Genomic DNA, 12,228 nt, shown 5'->3' with positions numbered 1-12,228 from the left:
CTTTGACATCTTTTTTTAAGGTGGCAATGGCCTTAAAATTATTGTTAGACATCTGCTACATATGCTGTTGACCTTGTCACGTGAGTAGCCCACTCTTTGTCCTTTCTCATTTACCACAGTTCACACTCCACATCTCTTGTTCTAGATTTAAAGCAGTCAAATCACTGTGGCTCAAACCAGAAGAGTGCTGTGCTTTTAGCTTTTTGGTATTTACTGAGTAAAATCTGTTCCAAGGCCTCAAATGAGGCCCTACTGTATTTGTCTCAATATCAATGTTAGTGGAAATTCAGGAGAGAAAAGAGCCACAGAATGAGCTCTAACCCCTGCCCTTGACCGCTCCAATCACTGGGGGAACATGCAGAGGTGTAAGGTTCACAGGGGCCAAATGCCATTTCTCTGTACACCAGTGGGCACCCAAGGGCATAGAACAGATGCTGGGCACAGCACCAAGGATGCTCTAGGACGTGTAGTCTTTGAGCTGGAGGGACTTGGCTTGGGACTGATGCCTTTTTAGACTCTTGACTTTTAAAGAAGTCAACAACGGTGTCAGAGAATCCTGTTAGAGCCTGTAGCTCAGAAGTGAATCTCCCAGTGGCCTCAACAACTGCAGAACCTCAATACACCCATCCCACTGGCGCTGGGAGAATCTGGTAAGAACAGCCTTTCCTCCCTACCTAGCTCTCCTTGTAGTGTCTTCTGGGAACCACAGGGTACCAGCACCTCTCCAGCAACAAAGGATCCTGGGTATTATTGCTCTGCATAATCTGGACAGCTTTCATGGAGTCCCAAGCAAAGCCCACTGTTATCGTCAAAGCACATCCTGCTCCTGCATTGAACCCAGTGCTCACGAGCACATTGTTGAAGTTCTCAATTTTTCTCGAGCCCTCCAGGCAGTAGACCCTCTCCATCGACGCACTGAGACACACCGTCCTCAGGTATCACCCAGCTGCATCCTGGGTTTTAATTTTGATTTTTTTGGTTGTTTTTATTTAATCCAAGGACTTTGCTTTATACAAAAAGTCATTGTAGAAACAAGAGCAGAATCCAAAGTTTGGTTTGTAAATATTTTTCAGGCAGCAAACTAGTCAAAGGACTGATTTTTAAAGTAGTCCCATTTCTGTTGCATGATTGGATCTTTCTCTCTCTCTCCCTCTCTCGCTCTTTCTCTCTTTCTCTCTCAACACTGTTAAATATAAATTTTTGCAACAAACCTTCAATTTATATCAAATATAATTAAAAATTAACAAATGAATACATTGTATCAAAAAGTATGAAGATATACATTTCATGCACATACTTGTATAATGTATATATATATATGTGTATATTTTACATGCACACATAACTTTTTCAAACTACAGCACTGCTTGACAGGTTCCAGATGCAGACAGCTGGTTGTTGCATTTCAAATTTGGCAACTCACTATGAAATTTCAGGGGGAACAGACAACATCTTGAGAAGAGACAGTACAGAAACAAACCCAAAGTCAGGAAGCAAGACATCATGTCTCCTTTCCTGTGTACCAGTGCTTGGAAGAAAAGCCAGCTATGTTAATGTGGGATAAAGATGATTCCCAACCCAGGACTGTCTGGAGCAGCTGTAGTTCCACACAGAATGTATACATTCAACACTCAAGAGAAAAGGGCTGGGGCTGGGACAGAGACAGAACATCAGTATCAAAATGCACATCCTCCTCTGTTGTACATGAGTGCAGTCACATGCAGTCCAGGGTCCTGTTTAATCTTACCCTACTGGAATAAAATACTCTGTTATCTTTAAAGTTTCAGGGTATTGTGCCTTCATATAAGGAAATTCTATAAAAGGTTTGGTCACAATCATGCTGAAACCCTAGACCAAGTGGTGGTCTTGTGTTTTGTTTCTAGTAATGTGTCTTTTGTTGCATAGCCCTATGGTTGACAAAAGCCACTTGCTGAACACACTTACACACACCTACACACACACACACACACACACACACACTTGCATTTCCTATGACTCATGCATGCTCACACACGCACACTACCACACACATGCAGTCACACGCGCAGTCACACATATACACAGCTTCTGTGAGAAACATGGGGTAGAAACCAACAGTCCACCAAGAAGTCATCAGACGTTTCAAAACACAGAGAACACACCAGGAGTGCCTGCCTGTCTATGTGAAACCTTTCTCTCATGGCCTCACAGCCACCTCTGCACACTGAACACCTTCCTGAGCATGGTTTGCCTTCACCAAGTAGCCATGAGGTTTTATTTGCGTGCTGTGTCCCCGGTTCCGGGCCAGGGGCCGGACTCAGCTCTAGGCACCTGGCCTGCTCCAGGACCATCCCCTCCCTGCCAGTTTCTTATGCTGCCAGTGCGGGCTTCTCCCTCTAACCCCAGTCCCTTCTTTGCTTGCATTTTGCTCTCTTCAGCATTCAGTGAATACTAGGTTTTGTTTGTTTTTTGTTGTTGTTTTTTAAAACACAACAGAGATCACACCCTACTTGGCAGGCATCCCATCCCTGAGAATCAGATTTTAAAAGGCGGAAAGTGCCTCACGCAAGCACACATTGTGCTGCTCTGGCTTCTTCAGAACCCATCACTCAGGGAGGAACATGGGCACTACAGCTGCTTCTCTGACATGCTGCTGGACACGGTCAGTGTCCCTAAGACACAAGTCCTAGTGCTGCTCTGAGCAGCTCCCCGATGCTTCCTGAGGCCGCACCTCAGCCACGATGCTCAGAGCCAGAGATCAGGCACTTGGTTGAGCAGAGGAACCAGGGTCATTGGGGACTTCCCGGGAAGGGTAGAATACATACAGGAACATTGCATACAAGTCACAGAAACAATGCAAAATGGAGACCTTCCTACACGTTGATTTCTTTTTTAAGTTACACGAACATTTTCTTCCCTGTTTTGATTTCTGTTTTTCTAGATCAACTATATAGAAATGACAAAAAGTGAAAGTGTTGTGACTGAAAACCAGAATCAACAGCAAGGACGTCCTCTAGATTTGGTCCCTATTATGGTGACAATGTAGGTGAAAGGCAGGCCCTTGAGCATATCTCTATATACATGTGCTATTTGACTCCAAGACCACAATAGACATGAGAGTAGTGATGCTGGCGGGTGCTGCCAGGCCACACAGTTGGGCTCCGTTCCTTGCTTTTGAGGGTACCCTATCCCCCATGCCACACATTTGGACAAACCACAATCTCCATGAGGCTCAGACCTCCTAAGAAAGTCCCAAGTACCCACCCTGGAAGCTGGAGGCCATGACATGAGATTTGGATTTGCTGGGTCTATCTCAACTCAGCTACCTCCTGCTTAGGATCCAACATCTGGCATGGAACCCAGGAAGGCAGTACACAGGAGGATAGAGAGAACCATATCCCTCTAAGAAAGGGCTTTATTAGTCTATCCAGTGTAAAAGGGAGGGAGAGAGAGAAGCAGGAGCCTCCACCACAGAGGCCGCGATGTGAGGACCCTCCTCCCAGGGCTGTGACCCCACAACCCAGAGCGGATGATAAAACTCATCAACTGGAACCCGCACCCATTGAGCTGGTGCATGGGTGGTCGTGGTGCAGCTAGCACCAGTGATCCTGGTCTGGGTGGTGGTAGCTGTGCCGCGCCCGGACGCCGGTGCTGAGTCCCAAAGTGCAGTGGTAGCCATTGGGTACACGGCGGAGAGGGTGGGATTGGGACGTGAGGGAGGACACATAGGAAGTCCTGGAGGAGCGGCCAGAGTTGGTGGCCACGGCCTCTTCAAAGGTGAGTGTATCCTCAGGCAGGTTGTGGGCGGAGGCCTCACTGTCCAGACGCTGCCCTAGGTAAGGGTCAGAGCCAATGCGGGAGCCAGAAGCTAGAGGCTGGCTCAGGGGCTCTTTCTGGAGCAGGGCATTGTGTTCAGAAAGGCCGCGGCTGAGACGGCCAGGGGAGAAGGCTGGAAGGCCACTCTGACCCTCAGCAAAGTGGACAGGCGAGGAATTGGCCGTCTTGTAGGTGATGCTGGGGCGTGGGGTCAGGGGAGTCTGGGGGAGCTGCCTCCGCCCACCTCGGCCCGGCGTGCTAGCACCAGATGTTGACATCAAGGGGCTCCCATTAACGGAACCACTGCCCTACATGAAAAAGGGAACAGCAAATAGAAATGAAAATCACATTAAACAACACAGTACACAGACAATATAGTCATCGTTCTGACGGGATCCAGGGAGGACACGAGGCAAATGGAGGAAGCAGGAAGGAGGGACGTACTGATCAAGTACTAGAAGCCACAGTCAGAGGAAAATGAAGAGTGATTAGAAGTGCGTGCTGCTGATTTGGGACAACTGACCAACTAATGGGGGGCTCAATGGCTAGAAAGACAGATATGGGGGCGGGGCACCGAGGACACTCAAAGATCTGGGGCAAGCAGCATTGGAACAATTGAAACATACGCCCCTATTTGATTACCTGCGGGTGGGGTCCTGGCTCTAGTGCCGCTGTTGGCGATATGGGGTGGCTACTGAGGGAGGGCTTAGGTTGTGGGGGCTCCCGGCTCCCAAAGCGGTCACAGGAATAGAAGCGCTGCTTCTCTGAAGAAGAGGACGAGGGCTGCCTCCGCTCCTGGGACCGGCCTCGCTCTTGCTTACGCTCCCGCCGGCAGCCTGTGGACCCTTCTCCATGGGGCAGGCCAGATCCTGCAGCAGTACTTGGTGCTGGCCAAGAAGTGGAGAGGTTACGTTCAGTCGAGTCCCAAGCAGGGCAGAAACCCCTGGCTCTAGACCTATAGACTCAAGGCCTTAAGTAGCCAATGGTCCTGCCTGGCCCCAGAACTGGGACTCGTACCCCCCTCCTGGTGGGCAGATTCTGGGACCACATGGACTGCCGGACCCTATCCTAGTCAGGCCATAAGCACTCACGAGGCTACTGGGAGTCTTTATACGCACCACCTTCTGTGTCAACAGACAGGCTGGGCCCCTTTTCCAGGGACCTCTGCTTCTTGTCTCTGCGCCGGTGGCAGCGGTGGTGGTGGTGATGGGACACCTGGCTAGGAGGTGGCCGGTCCAGGACTGTGTTGCAAAGCTGAGTCCCATGCGGGCGTGGAGCCAGTGTGGAGATGGAGCGCTTCATGGGGCTGGCATTAGGGGCCGGCTGTGACAAAGGACACGGGATGAGGAGGCACATGGCCAGAGGTGGCAGGGAGGACAGAAGAGGAATTAGACAGATATGGAGGGGGGCATGGCCCAGTAACAATAAAGGTTTGAATTTCCAAGATGGCCAGCTTTTTGCTCACCCTCAAGACCTGAGAAAAAGCCTGGCAGATTAAAACAAAGGCCTTGTTAGCCTTTCTCCCACCAACAGCAAGCATTCTGGGATGGACTGGCTCAACTGGTGGGATCAGGATGAGTTACAGGATGGTCGCAAGCCAATCAACCATCTTCAGACCAATTAACCCTGAGTTAGAGGAGGAAATGCTTCAGAGATTTAAAACAACTTCAGAAGATACTTGTTTTCTGTGTGTCTGGTGGTGTGTGTGTGTGTGTGTGTGTGTGTGTGTGTGTGTGTGTGTGTGTGTAAGTGTGTGTCTGGTGGTGTGTGTGTGTGTGTGTGTGTATGTATGTATGTGTCTGGTGGTGTGTGTGTATGTATGTGTGTGTATGTATATGTGTGTGTGTGTCTGGTGGTGTGTGTGTGTATGTGTATGTGTGTATGTGTGTGTGTGTTTATGTGTGTGTATGTTTGTGTGTATTCATGTGTGTGTTGTGTTGGTGTGTGTGTATGTGTGTGTGTGTGTGTGTGTGTGTGTCTGGTGGTGTGTGTGTGTGTGTGTGTGTGTGTGTGTCTGTTGGTGTGTGTGTATGTGTGGGTGTGGTGTGTGTGTGTCTGGTGGTGTGTGTGTGTGTGTGTGTGTGTGTCTGTCTCTGTGTGTGTGTGTGTGTGTGTGGTGTGTGTGTCTCTGTGTGTGTGTGTGTGTGTGTGTGTGTGTGTGTGTCTCTGTGTATGTGTATGTGTATATGTGTGTGTATGTATGTGTGTGTGTATGTGTGTGTGTATGTGTGTGTGTGTGTATGTGTGTATGTATGTGTCTGGTGGTGTGTGTGTGTGTGTGTGTGTGTGTGTGTGTGTGTGTGTCTGGTGCTGTGTGTGTGTGTGTGTGTGTGTCTGGTGGTGGTGTGTGTGTGTGTGTGTGTGTGTGTGTGTGTGTGTGTGTGTGTGTGTGTGTGTGTGTATGTGTCTGGTGTGTGTGTGTGTGTGTGTGTGTGTGTGTGTGTGTGTCTGGTGGTGTGTGTGTATGTATGTGTATGTGTGTGTGTGTCTGGTGGTGTGTGTGCATGTGTGTGTGTGGGGGGGTGGAGATGTCTCCACTGCTCCCTGTGTCTTGAGGTTCTTTCCTACCCTTTACTTCTTTAACTAGCAGAGAAAGTGAACCTGACCAAGCACCAGTCAAACCAGAAGCCACTTATGGGATGGCAGTGTGGGAGGGGCATCCCTCCAGACAGACTGGAAGCTGGGTTGTGTCATGAGGGTCCTGCCAGAAGAGGGGTTGCTGGTTTGACTACAGAATCCTGGTGGGACTCACACTTCGGTCCATCCGGAGGATGACTCATCCCCACCCAACCATGCCATGCAAAATCAGGACCTACAGAAAGACTGCTGTGACGTGTAGTGGCATCTCTCAAGGTCAAAGACCAGGAGGAAGCACCTCAGCGTGTGACAGCACGGGGTGGGGCCGCAGGACTGACGCAAGGGGAAAAGAGGGCAGCAGGGGGTGGAGCGCACTGTAGGCTACAGTGTAGGGATACCATACAGGGAAGACATGGCTCGAGGAGTGAGAAGGGTGAAAATGGAGAACACGGGACACAACCATAACCACAGGAAGGAGGACACAGTCAGGAGAGCTACAGGCCCGGGCAGGCCGAGGACTCAGAGCAGCCGGTGGCCTCTTCTCGGCTTCAAAAGTGACCTGAGAACGGGGCTTGTCAACTCTAAGTTGGGTGTCTCATTGCTACTTAAATGTACTCAATGAGAAAAACCTCACAAGAGGCCACGAAGAGAATAAAGGTTCAGGGACTGGGCAGGAAGGGTCATCCCAGAGCCCCAAACAGCAAAAGGGTAAACTGAGGCATAGGCACTACTTTCTGGATTCTAGAATCTGCTCTGGTCCTAGAGTTGAACCTTAAGAGAGGAGAAGATGGGGCAGTAGAGCTGGAGGCAGCAGAGCGGAGGGGTCTGAGGGCCAGAGGAGACAGTCTGGGAGGCAAGGGCGGGGGATACCAGAAGTGGGGTAGCAGAGCTAGAGGGCAGGCACCAAAGCTATAGATCCAGAACTCAGGGATTAATGTCTGCTTGGCCTTAGGACTGTCCTGGTGAGGTAGGTACTATGTCACCCAAGGGCAGGAGCTGTCCAAAGGTACACAGGCAGGTGACTTCAGGCAGGCTATCCAGGTGCCACCCAGTCTTGTTCCTCGATATACACCTCTCCTCCGCTGACACCCCATCCTCTCCACAGCCTAGATGGCTCCAAGACAACATACCTGTGTTTCTGCCGCCAGGCGTGGCATAGAGGCCGCTCGGCCTTGGCTCTCCAGGCCAGGCTGAGGCTCCCCATCCGGTCCTCTCAATGTCATGTTCTGCATCTGGACATCCACAGCCTGGAGGACAGCAGGCTGCTAAGTAGCACATCACAGAGCCATCTGACTCCACCCACCCCCATCTCACACATCCTCACCCCCAGCTTCTGTGTTCCTGTTACGTCTCACACTCTCCGTCCTCCCTCTCTCATACAAGCCCCCCAGGAAGGGCTCACCAGTGTTCCTGGCTGCCCCACAGGGATCTCTGCAGAATGGCCACGTTCTAGAGGTGCTCTGGCCTCATAAAGTATGTCCTGGGTCCTCTGCGTGCCCCAGGACAGGGACTCCTTGATGCCACTTTCCTGGGTTTGTCTGGGGAAAGAAATGTTCTACAGGGTTAGAGACCTATGGGCTACAGAACACAACAACTGCTGGGAATCTCCACTGGCTGTAGTCTTGGCAAATAAGGGACAGTTCCATTCCTCTCTGACCTCCCACTCATCCCTGCACAGGAGTTCTAGCATGGCCCACTAACCAAGATATATTAGATAGCATGGGCTCAATGTAGTTCCAAGCTAAACAGTACTCTCAGGGAAGAGGACTTGAAACACTTATTCTGAGGAAAATCAAATCCATCATCCTCTGGTCTGGGGACAATCAGCAAGTTCTTCGACCCTAGTGGTTCTTCTGAAATATGGGCATCAAGTCTCTGCCACAGACCATGATGGGAGGGACAAGGCCACCCTGTAACTACGTGGTGAATATAAATATCCAACAGCTAAAGAAACTCCAGGACCCTTCCTGGGCCTCTCTCCTCAGGAGTTTCTCACTGATAGCTTTTTGTTACACCCAGCTCTCCACTCCTCTCTATTGGTTTCCTAATCGTCAGCCCATAGATGCCCTCACTCCCTGCCCCTCACAGTATGTCCGCTCCTCACGGTGCTTGGAAGCAGTCAGATTCAGGGTAAGATGCCCACATAACATTGACTCTTCCCAGGCAGACCCTCTGCAAGGACTACATGTGCATCATACAAGTTGGGTGACACTTGATCAGTCAGCTTAGCACACCCAGCACAGGGCCTGACTTCTGAACACAGAGTGTGCTCACACAGTTGGCCAGATCTGTCCTTGCTGGGCATTTTTACAAGAATCACTCATTGTTTTCTGGGTGTATTGCAGGCCACTTCACCTCAATGTCTCTTGAGGCAGCCCTGGGAATGGGCTCTAGATAAGAGTGGGGCCAGGCTAAACCCTGGCACACTGCCAGCCCTGAGGTCCCAGTATGGCTCAGACCCTCCACTGCTGAACAATGGGATAGGGTGTTCTCTGACTGTGGAGTGATATCATTGGAGGTGTGGCCTTGAAGGAAGTGTGTCACTGGGGTGGGCTTTGGTGTTTTAGCTCAAGCCAGGCCCAGGAATTAAAGAACAGTTTAGGAACAGAGTGGAGGCACACACCTTTAATCCCAGCAGTCGGGAGGGAGAGGCAGGTGGATCGATGAGCTTAACCTCACCTATAGAGTTTCAGGACATTCACGCTCAGGCAGTGAAGGAAAACATTGAGAACAGAATGCTGGTGAAAATGTATTTGAACAAGGAGACCTTGTTCCAGCTCCCGCAAACAGTAGAACAGCCACACGGTTCTGGCTTTAGAGTCAAGGATACAAGGAAGGGGTTATGGAATCTTCTTCCGCAATTAAGGAAAGCCACTGAGGCCAGTCATATGTCAGGGGTGTCTCTGCATGGAAGCCTAGAGGCCACTGTATAAGGCTGTGAAGGTGAAGTGTGGATTGTGGAGACCCCAAGATGTTGGAGGTGTCAGAGCCGTGGGAGATCTGTCAAGGAAAGCTGCTGACAGGGAGTGGAACCAACCCAAGAAAGAAAGAAGTGTATTGTAGTCAACAAAACTAAAAGGAGTTGGAGATTCACAGAGCATTTTGACATCAGACATAGAAGTCCAGAGTCTGGAGTTGGCTTAGTTTTCTGTCTGCCTGTCTGTCTGTCTGTCTGTTTGTCTTTCATCCAGTATTTCCCAGCGTGCTCTCTTTCCTCACTTTGGGAATAGTACTGTATACTATTTGCCATTGTATGTTGGAAGTGTATGATCTACTTTTTATTTTTATTTTACAGGGGTTACAATTAAGAGACTTTGGATTTTTAAACATTGCTGAGAGTGTAATAGACTATAGGGACTTTTGAAGTTGGACTAAATGTATTTTACATTATGATTTGGCCATAAGTCTATGGAGCCAGGTAGTGGAATGTGGTGGTTTAAAAGAAAATGGCTCCCATAGACTCATAGGGAGCAGCATTATATAAAGTATGACTGTGTTAGATAGGTAAGGCCTTGTTGAGGTGTATCACAGGGGGTGGGCTTTGAGGTTTCAGAAGCTCAAGCCAGACCCAGAATCCCCCTCTCCCGTTCTGCTGCCTGCCAATCCAGATGTAGAGCTCTCAGCTCCTCCTTCAGCACCATGTCTGCCTGCATCCTGCCATGCTCCCCACCATGGCACAATGTAATAAACCTCTGAACCTGTAAGCCAGCCGCAATCAAATGTTTTCCTTCATAAGAGTTGCTCTGGTCATGGCATCTATTCCCAGCAGTAAAACCCTAACTAAGACACTGACCTTCCATGAAAGCTCTAATAGCTTCATGCATAGTATGTAATTATCATAGTTTGTACCTGGGTCTTACTTTGTTCCTGGAAGCCTAGATCCGATCAGATCAAAGACACCTCACATTTTATAGAATACAGTCACATGTGCCCCTCTAAGACACACATCTGTACACATCTCACATAACACATACACATTCCCTCTCACAGAGTTGTATATACTTGCTCAGAGCATGCTTAATTTGAAATGCACAAAAAGGACCCTAACTAACATGTGCAAGGAAAAGCATGTGCCTGGGGACTTGCAGGGCTCTGTGTGGCAGCTCTCGGGATGCACTCCCACAACTTAGAGCTACTTCTAACGCACATGCAGTCAGGGTTCCCTCTGCATTGTCTGCTGCCCACAACATGAACTTGGGCCTGGCTGCACGAGGCTGATAGGACTACTGCCTATACAACAGAAACAGGTCCAGACAAGAGCTACATGTTGGTCGCCATTTTCAGGGCCAACTTGAGGTGGTGAGTCTCATGGGCAACAGATAAGGAAAGATAACTATTCCTGGAAGCTAGCTATGTAGCTTCAAGTCTGTTGATCCTGTCTCAACGAGTCTGCCTTCAGTGTGTAACCAGCTCTGTCCAGAGCCTGTCCACAGCCTTGGATGAGAAACATGATCCATGATTTCTAACTCTTTGAAACTGACTTCAAGAAACACTGTCTAAGAGTGAGGTGAAACAAATAGACCTGGCCCATTTGTCTATGAAATAAAATAATTTCAAAAATGAAAGCCAAAATGGGAAACCAGGAGACAAATGGCTCAGTAGAACCAGAAGATCAGAATTATAAGGTACTTGAGAGTTCAAGGAAGAATCAATATCTTTTTATTTTCTAAAAGATTTATTTATTTTATTTATACGAGTGCTCTATCTGCATGCCAAAAGATGGCAATCATTAGAGATGATTGTGGGCCACCATGTGGTGGTTGGGAATTGAACTCAGGACCTCTGGAAGAGCAGCCACTGCTCTTAACCTCTGAGCCATCTCTCTAGCCCAAGAAACAATTTAACAGTTCATAGGCACTAGAAATCAGTGACCACAGAACCTAGAAAAGACAGTGTTTTAGGGTTTCCATTGCTGTGAAGAGACACCATGACCAAGGCAACTCGTATAACGGGCAACATTTAATTGGGGCTGGCTCACAGGTTCAGAGGTTCAGTCCATTATCATCAAGATGGAAGTATGGCAAGATTCAGGCAGGCATGGTGCAGGAGGAGCTGAGGGTTCAGCATGTTGATCTGACTGCAGCCAGGAGAAACTGTCTTTTCCATACTATGCAGAGCTTTAATGCCCACCCCCACAGTGACACACTTCCTCCAACAAGGTAACACCTCCTAACAGTACCATTCCCTATGGGCCAAGCGTATTCAAACCACCACATTCCACTCCTTGGCCCCCAAAGGCTTGTTCAAACACATGAGTCTATGGGGGCCATACCTAGCCATAGCATAATGCAAAATACATTTAGTCCAACTTCATAAGTCCCAAAGTCTATAGCAGTCTCAACAATGTTAAAAGTCCAAAGTTCAAAGTCTCTTCTGAGATTCACACAATCTCTTAACTGTAATCCCCTATAAAATCAAAATCAAAAATCAGATCACATACCTCCAACATTACAGGACATACATTAATACTCCAAAAAAATCATAGTGAGAAATTAACAGACCAATGCAAGACCAAAAACCAGCTGGACAAACTCCAAACTCCATGTCTCTATGTCCAATGTCAAAGCGCTCTTCAGATCTCCAGCACCTTTCATCTTTGTTGACTGCTGTTGGCTGATCTGGCATTCAGCAACAACAAACCTCATTCTCTTGGGCTGGTTCCACTCCCTGTTAGCAGCTTTCCTTGACAGATATCTCACAGATCTGGCGTTTCTAACATCTTGGGGTATCCAAGGCAATTTCAGCATTAAAGCTTCTTGTTTCAATGTCTGGGATCCACACATGATCTTCTGGGCTCCTCCAAAGTGCTTGTGTCACTTCTCCAGCTCTGCCCTCCGTAGCACTTTAAGCTCAGGG

General features: G+C 48.8%; 1 protein-coding gene across 2 annotated transcripts in view; it reads right to left on the bottom strand.

Moving 5' to 3' along the window:
• Positions 1-931: 931 nt before the first annotated feature.
• Cacna1b (calcium voltage-gated channel subunit alpha1 B) overlaps positions 932-12,228 on the bottom strand; it is a 163,757-nt gene continuing 152,460 nt past the window's right edge. For both annotated transcript variants that reach the window (XM_032903164.1, XM_032903165.1), the window contains 5 exons: positions 7,775-7,910; positions 7,503-7,619; positions 4,914-5,118; positions 4,438-4,682; positions 932-4,103 (listed from right to left, as the gene is read on the bottom strand). In XM_032903164.1, the coding sequence (XP_032759055.1) occupies positions 3,573-4,103; positions 4,438-4,682; positions 4,914-5,118; positions 7,503-7,619; positions 7,775-7,910 (1,234 nt within the window). In that variant the 3' untranslated portion in view covers positions 932-3,572. The remainder of the gene's footprint in view (positions 4,104-4,437; positions 4,683-4,913; positions 5,119-7,502; positions 7,620-7,774; positions 7,911-12,228) is intronic.

Source organism: Rattus rattus, chromosome 5 (assembly GCF_011064425.1).
Source record: "Rattus rattus isolate New Zealand chromosome 5, Rrattus_CSIRO_v1, whole genome shotgun sequence".
Classification (NCBI taxonomy): domain Eukaryota; kingdom Metazoa; phylum Chordata; class Mammalia; order Rodentia; family Muridae; genus Rattus; species Rattus rattus.
The sequence above is the reverse complement of the archived record's forward strand: the minus strand, read 5'-3'. Positions and strand labels throughout refer to the sequence as shown.